This window comes from Bos grunniens, chromosome 14, assembly GCF_055505025.1.
Source record: "Bos grunniens cultivar Pamir isolate PY7600 chromosome 14, Bosgru_T2T1.0, whole genome shotgun sequence".
NCBI classification, from domain to species: domain Eukaryota; kingdom Metazoa; phylum Chordata; class Mammalia; order Artiodactyla; family Bovidae; genus Bos; species Bos grunniens.
The window spans coordinates 24,408,531-24,428,742 of NC_141178.1; the positions used below are offsets into that span (position 1 = coordinate 24,408,531).

At 36.6% G+C, this 20,212-nt stretch overlaps 1 protein-coding gene across 11 annotated transcripts in view; it reads left to right on the top strand.

Moving 5' to 3' along the window:
* The window catches only part of OXR1 (oxidation resistance 1), a 543,094-nt gene that overhangs the window by 475,925 nt on the left and 46,957 nt on the right, over positions 1-20,212 (top strand). For all 11 annotated transcript variants that reach the window (XM_086336281.1, XM_086336276.1, XM_086336273.1 and 8 more), the window contains 3 exons: positions 5,130-5,282; positions 13,367-13,551; positions 16,671-17,428. In XM_086336281.1, the coding sequence (XP_086192407.1) occupies positions 5,130-5,282; positions 13,367-13,551; positions 16,671-17,428 (1,096 nt within the window). The remainder of the gene's footprint in view (positions 1-5,129; positions 5,283-13,366; positions 13,552-16,670; positions 17,429-20,212) is intronic.

Below are 20,212 nucleotides of genomic sequence, written 5' to 3' on the forward strand. Positions count from 1 at the left end.
TTCCTTCCAAAGAACACCCAGGACTGATCTCCTTCAGAATGGACTGGTTGGATCTCCTTGCAGTCCAAGGGACTCTCAAGAGTCTTCTCCAACACCGCAGTTCAAAAGCATCAATTCTTCAGCACTCAGCTTTCTTCACAGTCCAACTCTCACATCCATACGTGACTACTGGAAAAACCATAGCCTTGACTAGACGGACCTTTGTCAGCCAAGTAATGTCTCTGCTTTTGAATATGCTATCTAGGTTGGTCATAACTTTCCTTCCAAGGAGTAAGCATCTTTTAATTTCATGGCTGCAATCACCATCTGCAGTAATTTTGGAGCCCTGAAAAATAAAGTCTGACACTGTTTCCACTGTTTCCCCATCTATTTCCCATGAAGTGATGGGACCAGATGCCATGATCTTTGTTTTCTGAATGCTGAGCTTTAAGCCAACTTTTTCACTCTCCACTTTCACTTTCATCAAGAGGTTTTTTAGTTCCTCTTCACTTTCTGCCATAAGGGTGGTGTCATCTGCACATCTGAGGTTATTGATATTTCTCCCGGCAGTCTTGATTCCAGCTTGTGCTTCTTCCAGCCCAGCGTTTCTCATGATGTACTCTGCATATAAGTTAAATAAACAGGGTGACAATATACAGCCTTGACGTACTCCTTTTCCTGTTTGGATCCTGTCTGTTCCATGTCCAGTTCTAACTGTTGTTTCCTGACCTGCATATAGGTTTGTCAACAGGCAGGTCACATGGTCTGGTATTCCCGTCTCTTTCAGAATTCTCCACAGTTTATTTTGATCCACAAAGGCTTTGGCATGGTCAATAAAGCAGAAATAGATGTTTTACTGGAACTCTCTTGCTTTTTCCATGATCCAGCAGATGTTGGCAATTTGATCTCTGGTTCCTCTGCCTTTTCTAAAACCAGCTTGAACATCTGGAAGTTCACAGTTCACATATTGCTGAAGCCTGGCTTGGAGAATTTTGAGCATTACTTTACTAGCGTGTGAGATGAGTGCAATTGTGCAGTAGTTTGAGCATTCTTTGGCATTGCCTTTCTTTGGGATTGGAATGAAAACTCACCTTTTCCAGTCTTGTGGCCACTGCTGACTTTTCCAAATTTGCTGGCGTATTGAGTGCAGCACTTTCATAGCATCATCTTTCAGGATTTGAAGTAGCTCCACTGTAATTCCATCACCTCCACTAGCTTTGTTCGTAGTGATGCTTTCTAAGGCCCACTTGACTTCACATTCCAGGATGTCTGGGTCTAAGTGAGTGAGCACACCATCATGATTATCTGGGTCGTGAAGCTCTTTTTTTGTACAGTTCTTCTGTGTATTCTTGTCACCTCTTCTTAATATCTTCTGCTTCTGTTAGGTCCATACCGTTTCTGTCCTTTATCGAGTTCATCTTTGCATGAAATTAAATAACTATAAATGCTGTAAATGCCAAATGTATAAATAATACATGAATTGTATATTATCTATATATTGTATAGTATAATTTAGCTTTGGTGCTTTTAAACTTAATTTAAAAACCAGGAGTTACAATTTTTAATATGTGCTTTTTAAATGATGGTGCTCTAATTATAACTTAGTCTTATAGTCTTAGAACAAAATTTTATATTTGAAATATGTGAAAACAGAACTTCATAGTAGGACTTAGTATTTATGTAGATTTTGGGAAAGCAGTTTTTTATATAGAAGAAATCTCTTTATTTGTAACATCACAAATAAATAGTTAAATTACTGAGTAAGAGGTTTCTTTAGATTCTGAATGGGAGCATTGTTTTCATAAAGAATTTAAAAACTGATTCTTCTTTGCTTTTTAACCTGGTTGCTAAAAAGTTCAAAGCCAGATCCAAACCCCAAGTACAGCACATAAAATTGCATTTAAGTTTTTCTTCACTCTAATATTTTTGTTTTTTATTTGTATTGTATTTTATTCTGCATGTTGGATTTAAAAGCCTCAAATTCTTAAGAAGTGGAATTTAAATAAATTCTGAGAGTGATAGTTAAACATAATTTATACAAAATAAATGATACTCATCATATTTACTGGTTAAGAAATGTACATTGCTTTAAAAATAACATTTTCTTTTAGATTATATTATGTTGTATGAAATAAAATGTTGGTATTTCTGTGCCTTGTATGGCTTTTCCTCCTCAAATTTTATATACCTTAACCTATGTGTTACCAGAGAACATTTCTACATATTTTCAGTCACTAAAGAGCAAAACCTCAATAAAGCCAAGGCAGCATGGGAAAAGGAGAGTTTGTAGTTGCTAATTAGCTTATGATAATGATTTATAATAATAGTCTACAAATTATATAATACTTAATCATATTGTACAGAAAAAAAGATGGCCTTTTTGGGTCACTTGTCATAAAATTGCTTTGCTTTTGCACATTTGAACAATTGAAGTGATTATTGAGGCTTGATAATTTTTAATTCTATATTTTTAAGAACCTTTCCATCCCTAGTGGCTAAAGCAAAATTGCAGAAAGAAGCTTCAGGAAGCAGTCAAATAAGCCTCAAAATCACCTTATTAAGAAACAGAATTTGTAAATTCACAGAAATACAGAGATGCTGATGCTTTGTATCAGTATGTATGTAAGTTAAAATGGATTCTGATTAAGATTCCTCCAAACAATTTTGATTTCTTTTCAAGAAATACTCTTTTGTGTTATAATTGAAGCATTTGTTAAACTAATCTGTGTTATTTTTAATAGGATTACATTGACAAATCGGAATTGCTAATGATACTGAGTTGTATAATAGAATTTGAGACTGTGATGTAACAACAGCAAACTGTTCTATAAGGTCTATTTTTAAGGGAAATATTTGACAGTGTAACAAGGTACATACAATTTTTGTGAATAATATGGTTATATAGTAGATGATGTTGTCACCTGATTTGAGAGTAAGTGAACAACATCACAAACTTTATTTGTAGTTTTGTGCCAACTTGCAGGGGACTTTCTGATGTCTTTGTATTAACTTTTTCCCCCTGTGCACACAGTCATTTAGAAAAATATTTGAAATGGAAAGTACATAGTATTCTAGTTAAGCTCACTAGTTGATTTTTTGGCACTGTGGGTTTTCATCTCAGCTTCATCTTACTCATTGGGCAAGTTACTGAATTTAGCCAAGTATAAGTTTGCTCAAAAATTAAGGTAATGGAAAAAATAAATAAAAGTAAATTAAGGCAATAGTATATGTCTTATGGTTTTAATAATACTTAAATATAAAGATTCCAATTAATATTATTATTAATTCCCTTATTTATCATTTGTGCTAAATGAATTTATATATGATACAAAACTCTTAGATACAGTTCTGCCAGACACAATAGGATGAATGTGAAGTTAATAATTTGCATCATAAAATGAAAAAACTGATAATAATGATTTACAATGTCATGCAGCATTAAAATGCAATTTCATTTTAGGTTTTTAAAAAATAAGCTATAGTATATTAAATGTAGTTGTTTTATAGTGTTCTTATCTGGTCTGTCTTGAAAAATATCTGTTGAATATCTGCTCAAGTGCTTGGGATTCAACCCTCCATTTTAGGAAGGGCATATGAAATTTAGAAAGGAATTCTAAAAATTCTTTCCTCATATAGGCTTAAGAAATTAGATCTACTTATTAGAGTAGGAAAAGTTATGTTAAAATTTGGTAGCTCTTTTCAAGTATATAAGAGTCTGTGAGATTGACGAAGAAGCAGTCTTGTTAATTATTTCAAAAGGACAAGTCATAACTATTAGGTATTAATTACAGTGTGGCAGGTTTTAGTTCAAAACTCTGAAGAACCTTGCTATTATATGAAAGCTATTTTATAAGTTATTGTGAATTTACTCATAAAACATGAAATGGTTTCGTTCAGTTCAGTTCAGTAGCTCAGTCGTGTCCGAGTCTTTGCGACCCCATGAATCGCAGCATGCCAGGCCTCCCTGTCCATCACCAACTCCCGGACTTCACTCAGACTCACGCCCATCGAGTCAGTGATGCCATCCAGCCATCTCATCCTCTGTTGTCCCCTTCTCCACCTGCCCCCAGTCCCCCCCAGCATCGGTCTTTTCCTTAAAACAGAAATTAAAAGGCACCTGTCTAATCGTCTTATTTTTGTACATAATACTGATCTTTGGGAGAACTATGAGTTCTTTGAACTTGGATATAAAAAATTTTAAGTGAAATCTAACGTTTTTGAGTATTAGGAATATAAGCAGTAAACTACAGAAAAGCACCAGATATACCTGTGACTTTGTCCCCAGCAGAGCTCACTTATTTTCAAATCAATTTAGTATTGTTGTAGATATCACAGAATGTTGTCTATGGCCATGTGCTTCAAAATTATCATTATAAGAGTCATCTCTAGATCTTTTTTATTTAATGTATTAATAAAGAATCATAGATACCTATATATCCAATTAAAAAGTGTTTTGATAATTGTGTTTCAATACAATTGTTTTTCTTTGTAATTTATTTTAAGTATTCAAAAAAAATTCCCTTCTGTAAAGGAAGTCTATAGGCTTCACTATGGAAATGCTCCATGGCATCAAAAAAGTTAAGAACCTATGATCTAACTAATTAATACCTTGTAAAATGTTACTGATAAACTCATTATAGCTTGAAATTTTAAAAAGTTCTTCACTGAATGGATTCTGCTGAATTCCTAGGTTCATAGATAAGCACTCACATTTTCTCTGTCCCAACACCTGAGGAACTTATTAAATGATCAGGACCAGTCATTTAATTCAGGAGCAACTGAATGTGTATGTGTGTATTGTGTATATTTAGGGTGTCAATATAGAAGAGATGGTTTTCAACATTTTCATGATGATTTATATATGTGTGTGTGTGTGTATATATATGTAAAAAATATCATTCTATAAATATATTCTCATTAAAGAAGTAATTGAAAATACAAGTTTAAGCTGTGCTGGAGATCTTTTCCAAATGTAAAAAAAGTGACTGTTTTCCCTTTTTTAAAATAATAAAAACATTTTGAGCTGATCTCCAGAATATGATGAGAAGGAAAAGTACTTACTGAGGAAAGCTATTCATTTGGCTTTAATAATATGCTTAGTTTTATTTAGTTCACTGAAATGCCTTTATCTTTTTTTTTTTTTTTTAAAGACTCCTGATGTAGTCCACCCAAAAGAACCAACTCCCTCATCTGCTTTTACTGCTATTCGACCTGTACGAGTTGTATCTTCAACTTCTGAGGAGGAAGAAGCATTTACTGAGAAATTTCTTAAAATTAATTGCAGATATATTACCAGTAGCAAGGTAAGGAATAGCACTTTAGAAAAACTTTTAATCATTTTTTACTAGTAAAATATGACAGTTTGCATTTATATTTTTAGTCATCAGCATCAGCACCTGGTGATCATTGTAAAATAAGCTTGTGAAATAGGCAGTTCTTTTCCTTCACCATTGGAGAAGGAAATGACAACCCACTCCAGTATTCTTGCCTGGGAAAGCCATAGACAGAGAAGCCTGGTGGGCTGGAGACCATGGGGTTGCAAAAGAATCAGACATGACTTAGTGACTAAATGTTCCTTCACCACAGGGGAAAAAAGAAACTTTTTAAGAAAAGGTTAGCAAGTGCAGGGTTTCTCTATCCTGGCCAGAATTCAAATCCAGTTTGAATCTGTGTTTTATCTGTCACAATTGTTGATTTTCTAAGGCAGAGAACTTGTGATATTCAAAGGAAATTAGTAAAAGTACCACAGTGTTCAGAAGAAATCCACATATTTCCTAGAAAGTAAGTACCGTATGATACTACTGACTTGAGAAGTCACACATGAAAACCATTTCTTTATAGCTGTAATTCATAAATTATGAGTATTTGAGATAGATGTTTAGTGCTATAAATTTCCCCCATGTACTGTTTTAACTACATCCACAGTTCTGATATGTTGTATTTTTATTCATTACTTTCTCTTTATTTATTCTTTGGCCCATGGAATATGCAGAAGTTTCTTAGTTTAGTTTCTTTGTTACTTGGAGTTTTTTGAGATATCTTTCTGTTACTGATTTCTAATGTTTTTCCACCATGTGGTTAGAGAACATGACGACTATTTGAAAACTTAATGTTTTATGGTCCATAGTGTGGTAAATCTTGATACATGTTACATGTGTACTTGAAAAGAATATGTATTCAACTGTTATTGGGAGAAGTAGTCTATAAATATCACTTATGTCAAGTTGAGTGTTATTTTTCTGTATCCCTACTGATTTTGTTTTATTAATTATTGACTGAAGGATGTTGAAATACCTCTACAATTGTGGATTTGTCTATTTTCCCCTCCTCATCTATCAGTTTTTATTTTGTTATTTTGAAATGCTGTGCTTACGTACAAAAATGTTTGGGATTCTTAAATTGTCTAGATGAATTGATTTGTTTAATTATGATGAAAAACTGTTTATTCTTGGTAATAGTCTTTGCTGTGAAATCTGCTTTGATTGTTACGGATGTAGTCACTTCACCTTCCTTTTGGTTAGTGTTAACATGGTTTCTCTCTTGTCTTATTCTTAAAGTGGAATTCCATAGTTTACATCAGAATTCACTCTTTGTGTCCTACATTCTGCGGGTTTTGAGAACTGTATAATGACGTGTATCGAGCATTGCAGTATTATACAAAATAGTTTCATTGCCCCCTAAATCCTCTGTGCTCTGTTTGTTCATCCATCCTTTTCTTTGAACCCCTGGAAACTACTTACCTTTTTATTATCTCCATAGTTTTTCAGTTTGTCAGGGTCATACAGTTATTATAGAATCCTGAAGTTTGCTTCTTTCAGACTTGCTTCTTTCAACATGCATTTAAGAGTCTTCCATGTCTTTCATGGGCTTCCCTGCTGCCTCAGCACTAAAGAATCTGCTTGCCAATTCAGGAGACGCACATTCAGTCCCTCGGTCGGGAAGATCCCCTGGAGAAAGAAATGGCAACCCACCTCAGTATTCTTGCCTGGAAAATCTCATGGACAGAGGAACCTGGCAGGCTACAGTCCATGGAGTCACAAAAAGTAGGACATGACCTAGGGACTGAACAACAACATGTCTTTTCATGGCTTGACGACTTGTTTTTGTTGTTGTGACTGTACAACAGTTTATCCATTCACCTACTGAAGGACATCTTGGTTGCTTTCAAGTTTAGACACTTAAGGAATATAGTTGCTGTAAACATGAATATGCAGGTTTTGTGTATACATATATTTTTACTTCCTTTGATTGAATACTAAGGAGTGTGATTGGTAGATCATGTGGTAAGACTGGTTTTAGCTCTGTAAGAAACTACCAAACTGCCTTTCAAAGTGGCTGCATTATTTTGTTTTACTGCCAGCAGTTGCTGAGAGTTGCTGTTGCTCCATATGCTTACCAGAACTCCCTATTGTCAGTGTTTTAGAATTTAGTTATGCTTGTTGGTCTTTAATGGTAATGCAATTTATACCTCCCTAATGATTTGTGATATTGAGCATTTTTTCATTTGCTTATTCTCTCTTCTATACAGTAGGGCTTTAGCTATCTTATTTTTTTTTAAGTTTTAATTTTTAATCTAATACTTGCATATAAAGGACTTTAAAAGATCAACTAGTACAAAAGGGCATATAATGAAAAGCAGTAGATCCATGCCCACCCTTCTCAACTTTTGTTTTCCCAACCCAGAGGTAGAAACTTTTATATATGTCTGTTTAGAGGTTAACTCCATTTTTCCTAACAATAGGCTTTTCTTAATGTTTCTTAACTTGATGACATGAGGCATTTTCTACTGACTTTCTACTATTTCCTTGGTTTTTCTATGCCCCCTCCCACATATGGTTGTGTCAACTATTTTTAACTCTTCTGTTTGTTACCTTATTCACTTTAAAAATATAACCACTTTATATTCACTAAATATATTCACTTTAATAATATAACTTTAAATTTGTCTTACCCTTTCAACTAGAGACAGTATCTGAACTTCCTTGTTGAGGAGAATAACACCACTATTCCGTTTCCTCCCCTCTACCTGGCAACTTGTTGCCTGTACTTGTCAAAGTTGGTTAATATTCCCATTCTGTTCTGTGACCATAATTAAGTCTTCCCTGCTTTGCCTAGAGATTTACTCTAAAAATGAAAAGCCATAACTAATATTTCCATTGTAATGATTATCTAAACACTGTTGACTGAATAGCAGAGTTGAGCACTATGATTGGATTTTCCGTGACTGCAGAGTCTTGATCCACATGTGCCAGTGTTCAGACTCCCTTTCTCACTCTCCAGGCAATGGTTGAAAAACAGTTACATCTGATGTTGCTTCATATTTGAAGCATGCTCTCCTTGTACAGTTTGAAATGTTTGTTTTTCTTTGTAGGTTCTGTTTGCCCTTGTTTTTTCTTTTGGGATGAGGAAATGTGTGTTTTCCAGATAATGTGATTAGCTTCTAACTTTATCCATCTATTGACTAGAATTGACTCTATTCAGTTGGAAGTCTGTTCACTTCTTTTTTCTAATTTGGAAGATTTGCTTCCTATTTGGACCATTTTTGTACATTTTATCTTCACTGAAGTCGTTAGTAACTTTTCCTTTTTTCCCCATTGGATGCCCTGTGGGGAGGATGCTCAGTGTCACTTCCCTTTGTTTGTGCTGTCTTTTGTTTTATGTATGCAAGAGCTTTGCAGCTATTTCTGAGGATTTTCAAGTTAAATTCTGTTCCTTGAATTAGCTATTTCCTTGAGATTCAACTTCTCATTATATCTTAGACTTTTTGGTTATATTGCAAGCTTTCCACGAATAATGATTTCTAGTCACCAATTTACATGAAATATAGGTCAGTGGCAGGACAGGCCAGCAGGTGTGTGTGCCTGAGGTGAGCTGGTCACTTTGCTCTAGAGGAGGTGAGCTGGGGGTGGAGGTCAGCCATCCTGCTGCCTCCCCCAACCTCAGTGCCCCAAAGTTAGTTGCTCTAAATATGTAGATGCAGGCAGATGTTGAGAATCACTGACTCCACGACTTAGAAGAAGGGGAAGATAATATATAGCTACCAGGCCAGGTCAAAGAAGGTTATCAGCGTGCAAGTGGGTCCCTTGCTAAAGGGAAGGTGCCTAGCCATGGGTCGAGGCCAGGCATGACAGCTGCACCACAAGGCCCGTAGACAGGGCTGCCACAGCCATCGGGCTGGTGTAGCCACCCATTCAGTGCCCGGAGCCCAGCGCTTCCTGCTGGCTCTGTGGCCAAATGGACACACATGGTGGGAATTGGTGGGGGAGGTGGATTGTGTGGCCACAGATATGAGTTGCTCTGCAAGGCAAATACCTTCCTCCTCTAGCTGCCTTTGGGCCACTGTGGTCTGTTTATCTATTTTATTATAGTAGTATGCACAGGTCATTTCCAAACTCCCAATCTCTTCTCTCCACCTAGCCTTACTCCTGATAACCCTGAGTTTGTTCTCTTAATCTGAGTCTGTTACTGTTTTGTAAATAAATTCATATGTATAAACTTTTTTAGATTACGCACATAAACGATACTACATATTTGCCTTACTCTCTGATTTACATGACTTCATATGATAAGTCTCTGGGTCCATGCATGTTGTGTATTTGGCATTATTTCACTGTTTTTAATGACAGAGTAATATTCTATTGTATATATATGCCAGTTCTCTTTATCCATTCCTCTGTCGGTGGGCATTTAGCATGATTCCATGTCCTGGCTATTGTAAACAGTACTGCAGTGAACATTGAGATGTGTGTATCTTTTCGAACCGTGTTTTTTTTCTGGATATATGCCCAGAAGTGGGATTACTGGAGCTCTATATAATATAGTAGCTCTATTTTTAGCTTTGTAAGTAACTTTCTAAGTAGCTTTTTAAGTAGCTTTTAAGTATACAAATTTACCTTTCCACCAGTAGTGTAGGAGAGTTCCCTTTTCTTCACAGCCTCCCCAGCATTTATTGTTTGTAGATTTTTTTAATTAAATTTTTTTAAATTTTTAATTACTTATTTTTGGCTGTGTTGGGTCTTTCTTGATGCCCATGGACTTTCTCTGGTTGCAGCAAGTAAGGGCTACTCTAGTCGTGGTACACAGGCTTCTCATTGCAGTGGTTTCTCTTGTTACAGAGCACAGGCTGTAGGGCCTGCAGGCTTAGATGCCCTGCAGCATGTGGAACCTTCCTGGATCAGGGATCAAACTTGTATTCCCTGTGTTGGCAGGCAGATTCTTCAACCATTGGACCACCAGGGAAGTCAGTGTAGATTTTTCTGATGATAGTCATTCTGACTGGTGTGAGGAGATATCTTCTTATATGTTTTGATTTGCATTTCTCTAATAATTAGGAGTTTGAGCATCTTTTTTCAGGTATCTCTTGGTCATCTCTGTGTCTTCTGTGAAGATATGTCTGTTTAAATCTTCTGCCTATTTTTCAGTTTTTTTTTTTTTTTTAATTGCTGATCAATTTGATTATGATGTGCCTTGGTGTGGGCCATCATCCAAAAAATATACAGGTGGTCCAGTAGTTAAGAATCTGCCTGCCAATGCAGGGGACACAAGTTTGATCCCCGGTCCAGGAAGATTCCACGTTCTTGTCTTGTCTTGTGAAAGTCACTCAGTCATGTCCTACTCTTTGCAACCCCTTGGACTGTACAGTCCATGGAATTCTCCAGGCCAGAATACTGGAGTAGATAGCCTTTCCCTCTTCCAGAGGATCTTCCCAGAGATCAAACCCAGATCTCACGCATTGCAGGTGGATACTTTACCAGCTAAGCCACAAAGGAAGCCCAAGAATACTGGACTTCCCACTGGAGTGGGTAGCCTATGCCTTCTCCAGCAGATCTTCCCGACCCAGGAATCGAACAGGGGAGATAGCAGGCAGATTCTCAAGGAGCAACTAAACCTGCATGCTCCGAAATGAGAGTTTGAAAATGGGATTAAGAATGTATATATTAACTCTGTTGACTTAAAAAAAATGCACAACATGCACAGCACCTCAGATAGCTCTGAGAAACTGTTCAGATAGGTAGTGGGGAAGCACAGTATATATGTGATTTTGGTAAAGGGGGAATACATGCAATCAAGCAACAGTTTTTGGTAGGAAGTTTCCACTGGTCTTGTGAAGCTTCTCCTAGTCATAGGAAACAATTGTCACCATGAAGGATTTTAGTGCTTTCCTCGATATGAAGAGATGCAAGAATTGGCTCATAAAATCAGCTCCTGAGTATATCTAACTATCTAAAGACCTGCCCTACCAGTTTTCCCAGAGCAGAGTGCCACATTTCTACTCTCCACCCTAAACTCCTTCAGGGGATGTTGAAGGTCAGCAGCTGCAGCAGCACACGGTTTAATCTTTGTAGAGGTAGATGGCAAGCACCCATGGCAAATGCCAGTTAGTTGACAGGGCCCCATCATGGTATTAAATTCAGTCATACTTTGGGAGGCATTTCATGACCATCCATCCCACATAGCTGGGAATCATTTCTAGGTGATGATTTTGCTGATAGGCCATTCAGTGTGCTATTCCTGGACTAGGTCTTTATAGTCAAAGATCTCTGGACATCTGTCTTCTAATTATGATCCAGGAAAGTAATCCCTCTTCTTTTATCCTTCCATGTCTAGAATTGCACTATTAAAATCATTGATACCATACAGAACTATGTATTTGATCAACTGCTTCACATTACCTAGTCATTATTTTCATTGGAGGTTCAGTTACACCTTTGATATTGTAAGAAACAATAATCTTGTAAAACTGGCCAAGTACAAATAATATAGCTAGCAATATTATTAAGATCATAATTAGAATTAAGCCAGGAACTTCTATTAGGTTTATCCCGGTGTATTCTCAGGTCATCTGATGTAGTCTGTTCTATACTAATCTTTCAGGGAAATTATATATTGGCACTGTCCATAAAGCTCCCAGTCCAATTTCCTAGTGTTACTAGGCTGGTTATCCTTAGCATAATTTAATTGTTCTCAAGATTAAGTGCTAAGTCACTTCAGTCGTGTCTGACTCTGTGACCCCCTGTTAACTGTAACCCACCAGGCTCCTCTTTCCATGGGAAGGGGGGGCCTTAAATCTGAAATGACCACAGCCTGATGTTAACCTCATAAATCCATCCTATAACTGTAGGAGGTTTTTTTTTTTTCCTTGGCTGAATTTTGCTTGTTGTTCTGATTGAGCTTGAGTAGTTTAGAAGAAAATTCATACTATGACCAGGGTCAAAACAGGCATTATTAATTGGCCAGATGAGAGGATCCCACCTACTAATACTGAATCACTTTATGCAGCAATCAAAGAAACATTGTAAATCAACAGTACTTCAGAAATAAATAAATGGATAAATAGTATGGGATTAAAGAATTTTTGGTACTTGAGTTGGAGTGATTAATGTTTGTAACTCAAATGTGGAGAGAGTATAGTATAAAGCATTGGACTTTTTGGATTTGGGATCTTAGTCCTACCACTTATTAGTTAGCTGTGTTGTTGATTATTTATAACAAATTGCCTAGCCTCTCTCAAATTTAATTTTCTTGCCTGTATTCTCATTTCAGTACTATAATTATGAAGAGGAAATGGAAAAAATATATATAAAGCATGGTACATACAAAGCATTCAGTAAATATTAGCTAATATTAGTGGGATCAGCTTCTTATGTACTTCAGCTTGCTCATTTGTAAGATTAGAGGGTTGGATTCTTTATATTTGTATTGCTATTTTATATAAATATATTTAAAATGTCATAGCTTTTCATGATTAAAGTAGATGCCATATGCCTTAGAAGTCATAGAAGTCATCTAATCTATCCTATGCTACAGATGAGGAAACAGCCCAGAGGCTGTGCTTGCCCAAGGCCACATAACTAGGCTAGCAGAGTTAAGTAAAGTTGAGACTTATTTTTAAAGATACTTTAAACAGATTATACTATTTTCCTTTTATAGTGGATTGGGTTATAGGCACATTATTTATTAAACTTGCATTGTCTGCATGAAACTATTTGGTACCTTTGGTGAGGGAACAACACAAGAAGTTGTGTGCAAATTAATGTGAAACAAGGCTCATGCCTTTGGAGAACTGTAAAGTCCTCCATACACTACTGCAATTAACTTGCTGATGTAACTCAACAGTTTACTGAGGCTGCAGATTTTAATTCCTGACTCGACTGATTGACGGTGAATATAATATTCTTTGTACTTTGCCCTGCTAACAAGGAGAATTTACTGGGAAAATTTGGGTATTATTAAAAACATTTTCATGAGAATGCCATAGTGCTTGAGTGTACTACTTTTGTGTAAGGTAGGTGGCTTAACATGGGAAGAAAATCAGTAAAAATATCTAAAATAATTTTTGGAAATGTAAACTTTGAAGATTAAACATTATTTTCTTTTTTCATCTTAGGGCACAGTCAGTGGTGTATTGCTAGTTACACCAAATAATATAATGTTTGATCCACATAAAACTGACCCATTGGTTCAAGAGAATGGCTGTGAGGAATATGGCATCATGTGTCCAATGGAAGAGGTGATGTCAGCAGCAATGTACAAAGAAATTTTGGATAGCAAAATAAAGGAATCCTTACCCATGTAAGAATGATATTTATACTCCTTTGCAGTTTTATTTCATCTAGTTAGTTGACCTTGGTCTAATAACTCTGAAGTATCTTTTAGTAGTTTTATTATGGATGCTTTTCATTTTATCAGTAATGAAACATAGTATTGAAAAGATTATTCTTTATGCACTAGAATAGTTAGGAATTGTTTTAAATTGATATTTGCATATTTGATCAGAGAACCTGATATTTAAAAATAACCTGTAGTATTCATTTAATTCAGTGTTTACCAGCCCTTTTTCTTCAGATACAGAATTCATAATTCTGTTATTTTTATTAGTAATTTAAAGTAATATCAGTAATCAAGGATACCTTTCAAATTTTCCTTAGAAGAGTCTGGAGAGTTGGGTGTGGGATTTGGGAGAGGTCATGAGCAAAGACCTGACATTAATAAAACTAGAGCAGCTTTGTCTTTTATTTACCGATTTATATGTTTGCATCCTTCTCTCTCAGGAAAGTATAAAATATAGGGGAGAAGACCCACAGATTGCACAAGTGTAAAGTTAACCTTGGAATGTACTGGTTATGGATGTTGTGTGTTTCAGGTAACAGGTGTGAGGTTACAGGTCAGCACAGCCTGTGAAAGTAATGACAGAGAGAAAAGGGAAGGATAATAAATAAAAGAAGAAAATAAAAGATAGGTATACAAAGAAAGGAATAGGAAAGTACAAAGGAAGAAAATTGAAATAGAAAAGCGCTTCCCTCCTTCTGCTGCTAAGTCACTTCAGTCATGTCCATCCCTGGGATTCTCCAGACAAGAACACTGGAGTGGGTTGCCATTTCCTTCTCTAATGCATGAAAGTGAAAAGTGAAAGTGAAGTCGCTCAGTCGTGTCCGACTCTTAGCGACCCCATGGACTGCAGCCTACTAGGCTCCTCTGCCCATGGAATTTTCCAGGCAAGAGTACTGGAGTGGGGTGCCATTGCCTTCTCTGAAGAGCTTCCCTCTTTCTATTTCTTCATAATTTATCATTCCTTTGTCAACGGTTTAAAAACTGTCTTCACTTTAACTGATACTGAGATTTCTGTCCCTGTAATAACCTACAAAGTTGATAATGATTGTTTTAAAATTAACCTTTGTGAGATAGAACTACTTACAAAAGAGACTTACAAAAGAGAGAAAGTTATTTTTGTTTCTGAGGCAGACTACATAAATTGTTAGAATACCTAAGGTAGAATAAAATCATTTATTTAAGAATGTCCATTATACCTGCCACCCCAATAGATAACTGTTTTGGCTTGGTAAATCATCTTTAGAGGTGCAGATTATTCCTAAGATTGCCTCTACTATTAGTTATTTAATATATCATCATCTAAAATCAGTCTGAGCAAATAAAGATTACAGTGGCAGGTAGAGAGGTGAGACAAAGGTGAAGGAGTGAAGGATTAGATTAAAAGAGAATTAAGATTATAGCTATGTCAGTCATGAGTGAGGTCATTTTCTCTTGCCCTGATTTTCCATTTGTGTTAGGATACTTTGGGATTTTATTGAGTATTATGTGGTATGGTCCATAACTATTCTACACAGATGCTGTGGAACTCTTCCTCTTGTAAATCACTTTTTTTTATCATTTAGAACATCACCTGGAAAGACCATCTATTTGATCCAAACATTTTTTAAAAATTATTCCAAAAAGACATTTAAATCCTGCCTTATGAATTGATTAAAAACAAATATCTGGCAACAGATCAGATAAATGAGTCCTGTGGTTTTGCAGAATAATGTTATATATGGTAAAAATGAGGTGTATAAGATTTTATTGGTTTGCTCTAGTCTTTTACTGGGAAGTTGATTTCGAAAGTATTGTTCAGGAACAATAGCAGCATGACTGACATTAAAAAAAAAGTTACAACACTTACCTAAATTTGTGTCCTGTTGGATTTACTTAATTTTATCTCTTACCTAAGGCTCTTCTACAGATAGTGTCTCAAACCTTTTTGCTGAGTTCCAGGACTCTTGCCTGGAAAATCCCATGGATGGAGCAGCATGACATGCATGCTGCAGTCCCTGGGGTTACAAAGAGCCCCACTTCACTTTCTTTCAGGACCCTTATGTGCAGTTTTAGTCGATCACCAGTAGATGACACTGTTACATATTTAATAGCACAGACTAGATGCTTGGATTTCTTAAGGTGAATCAATCATTGCAAGGAAAGTAGAGATAGGAATTGGACTTCAACTAATTGATACTTTTTAAAAAAGTATCAATTATAAAAATATCAAATACTAGAATAAGAGGAAAAGAGTTACCCAACTTCACCATCCAGAGGTCACCAATAAATTTTGTGTCAACTTACTTCCCAGTCTTTTCTATTCTCAAACTTGCATAAATATTCTTTTCCCACTAAAAACTTATGTAGTTTCCATTTACTAGTTTTTAGCCATCATTTTAAATTGTTGATTTGTATATCATGCTGTAGTGTTTGTACGGCCTCCATGCAGAACTTACACTACCTAACCTTTGAACATTAGTGCTTGTATATTACAAATGGCATTAAACATGGAAATCTAGAAGTAACGATGAATCATTCAGCTAGCTAATATCTAACCTGTTAGCTGAACAAGTTCTCTTAGAATTGTTAAGAGTTGTCACTGGAACCATGAAGAATTCCTCTAAGTACTTTTGCCTTGATTCTGTTCAGGCTGATTTTTAGCTTTGCATTTGAGTCATTTATTTTAGTTTAATTTCTATTTAAATCTATATAAGCACTATGTGTGTGTACATAGTATCAGTCAATGTGCTTTATTAAACCATTCAAAATTTTAATCAAAACTTTAAGCCTATTTTTCATATTTCATCAGTGAGTAAATTTTAGTTTAGAAATACAGCTTCACCCAAAAGTTGTGTCTTCAACTTCTCTTCAGGTAGATCAGTTCAGTAAATCTAACATTGATATTTCCCATATCTTAAGTAGTTGATGCAGAAACTTAATTACTTGTTTTATATGAATCAGTTTTTTAGTATGCTATTAAGAGATGTATGCTTTGTCCTTTTAGAAAAGCCTTTTTAGTGATATTAATTCAGTGTTAAGTTTGTGGAAAATAAAATTCTATAATTTAAAAAATAATAACTCTAAATTTTGTTTACTGACAGAGAGATAGATCAGTTATCAGGAAGGGACTTCTGCCATTTAAAGAAAGTGACAAGAAGTAATACTGATGAACTAGACTCAAGAATCCGTGATGCAGCTAATGACAGTGCCAGCACTGCTCCTAGGAGCACTGAGGAGTCTCTTTCTGAAGATGTGTTCACAGAATCAGAACTCTCTCCTGTTCGGGAGGAACTTATTTCTTTGGATGAGCTACGACATGATAAATCATCTGGTGCGTCATCAGAATCTGTGCAGACCATCACTCAGAGCGGAGTAGAGTGTTTAGCGGTCATATCAGAGGCTGCTAGTACTCCTGATCACTTAAAATCTGGTTCTGGACATACTGCCAATGAAGTTGGGACTCTTTCTCTTAAAACTGGTTTAAATAATCTTGAAATGCCCACTAAGGAAGGAGATCAGGCTGCAGATAATCTTCAAAAAATATCAGGTCTTAAAGAACAAAGCACAGGTATAAAAAAAGATAACCAGGATTTTCCTCTTGATGAGAATTCACTACATCAAGAAGCAGTTGAAAAAGAAAGTATGCCTTGTGGGGAAGCAATAGAATTAAAACAAAAGCAAGTTGTCGACAAAGGAAAACAAGGAAGGGAACAAAATCAGGACTCAGAGACTGAGGTAGAAGAGCTACGGAAACTCTGGAAATCCCATTCCATGCAACAAACTAAACAGCAAAGGGAGACTATGCAACAGGTGTCACAGAAAGAAATTAAGCATAAAATAGCAACAGCCGATATAGAAGGTAAGTGTTGAGGAATATATTAAGTTAGTTTGTCTTACTGTGTATGGTCTCACTTTTTGCTCACTGACTCAAAAGCTGCTGTATCTTAGGCCACTCTGAAGGATAATCTAGTGGCCCTTGACTGATGTTTCTATGGGACAAGTACATAGTGTCTGGTTTCTACTGTCTTATCTCACAGTGGATTGTACACATATTGAGCATCTTTTCCACCATGTTTAAGCATTCCTGATTCACTGCATTCTGTCTTTAAACAATTTATTTCTTAAAAATGCACACAAGTCTATAATACCTATGATTTCTCCCCCCCCTTTTTTTTTTCATTTAGTTCTTGGTATGTTACATCATTAGAATACTATTTAAAATTGTGTAGTGTGTTAGTTGTTCAGTCATGTCTGACCCTTTGCAACCCCATGGACTGTAGCCCACCAAGCTCCTCTCTCCATGGAATTTTCCAGGTGAGAATACTGGAGTGGGTAGACATACCCTTCTCCAGAGGATCTTCCCAACCTAGGGATTGAACCTAAGTCTCCTGCTTTGCAGGCAGATTCTTTACAATCTGAGCCACCAGGGTAACCCCTTAAAATTGTAGATCAGATCAGATCAGATCAGTCGCTCAGTCGTGTCCGACTCTTTGCGACCCCATGAATCGCAGCATGCCAGGCCTCCCTGTCCATCACCAACTCCCAGAGTTCACTCAGACTCACGTCCATCGAGTCAGTATTGCCATCCAGCCATCTCATCCTCTGTTGTCCCCTTTTCCTGCCCCCAATCCCTCCCAGCATCAGAGTCTTTTCCAATGAGTCAACTTTTCTCATGAGGTGGCCAAAGTACTGGAGTTTCAGCTTTAGCATCATTCCTTCCAAAGAAATCCCAGGGCTGATCTCCTTCAGAATGGACTGGTTGGATCTCCTTGCAGTCCAAGGGACTCTCAAGAGTCTTCTCCAACACCACAGTTCAAAAGCATCAATTCTTCGGCACTCAGCCTTCTTCACAGTCCAACTCTCACATCCATACATGCCACAGGAAAAACCATAGCCTTGACTAGATGGACCTTTGTTGGCAAAGTAATGTCTCTGCTTTTGAATATGCTATCTAGGTTGGACATAACTTTCCTTCCAAGGAGTAAGCGTCTTTTAATTTCATGGCTGCAATCACCATCTGCAGTGATTTTGGAGCCCAGAAAAATAAAGTCTGACACTGTTTCCACTGTTTCCCCACCTATTTCCCATGAAGTGTTGGGACCGGATGCCATGATGTTTGTTTTCTGAATGTTGAGCTTTAAGCCAACTTTTTCACTCTCTACTTTCACTTTCATTAAGAGGCTTTTGAGTTCCTTTTCACTTTCTGCCATAAGGGTGGTGTCATCTGCATATCTGAGGTTATTGATATTTCTCCCGGCAATCTTGATTCCAGTTTGTGTTTCTTCCAGTCCAGCGTTTCTCATGATGTACTCTGCATATAAGTTAAATAAACAGGGTGACAATATACAGCCTTGACGAACTCCTTTTCCTATTTGGAACTAGTCTGTTGTTCCCTGTCCAGTTCTAACTGTTGCTTCCTGACCTGCATACAGATTTCTCAAGAGGCAGATCAGGTGGTCTGGTATTCCCATCTCTTTCAGAATTTTCCACAGTTTATTGGGGTCCACATAGTCAAAGGCTTTGGCATGGTCAATAAAGCAGAAATAGATGTTTTTCTGGAACTCTTGCTTTTTCTATGACCCAGCAGATGTTGGCAATTTGATCTCTGGTTCCTCTGCCTTTTCTAAAACCAGCTTGCACATCAGGAAGTTCACAGTTCACATATTGCTGAAGCCTGGCTTGGAGAATTTTGAGCATTACTTTACTAGCGTGTGAGATGAGTGCAATTGTGCGGTAGTCTTTGGCATTGCCTTTCTTTGGGATTGGAATGAAAACTGACGTTTTCCAGTCCTGTGGCCACTGCTGACTTTTCCAAGTTTGCTGGCATATTGAGTGCAGCACTTTCACAGCATCATCTTTCAGGATTTGGAATAGTTCAACTGGAATTCCATCACCTCCACTAGCTTTGTTCGTAGTGATGCTTTCTAAGGTCCACTTGACTTCACATTCCAGGATGTCTGGCTCTAGGTCAGTGATCACACCATCGTGATTATCTGGGTTGTGAAGATCTTTTTTGTACAGTTCTTCTGTGTATTCTTGCCATCTCTTCTTAATATCTTCTGCTTCTGTTAGGTCCATACCATTTCTGTCCTTTATCGAGCCCATCTTTGCATGAAATGTTCCTTTGGTATCTCTGATTTTCTTGAAGAGATCCCTAGTCTTTCCCATTCTGTTGTTTTCCTCTATTTCTTTGCATTGATCGCTGAGGAAGGCTTTCTTATCTCTTCTTGCTATTCTTTGGAACTCTGCATTCAGATGTTTATATCTTCCTTTTCTTCTTTGTTTTTTGCTTCTCTTCTTTTCACAGCTATTTGTAAGGCCTCCCCAGACAGCCGTTTTGCTTTTTTGCATTTCTTTTCCATGGGGATGGTCTTGATCCCTGTCTCCTGTACAATGTCACGAACCTCATTCCATAGTTCATCAGGCACTCTATCTATCAGATCTAGGCCCTTAAATCTGTTTCTCACTTCCACTGTATAATCATAAGGGATTGATTTAGGTCATACCTGAAAGGTCTAGTGGTTTTCTGTACTTTCTTCAATTTAAGTCTGAATTTGACAATAAGAAGTAATTGCAATTTGTAATTGCCAAAGTTATATAATCCCTTCATTTTTTAAAAGTGTAATTAGACATAAAATCTGTT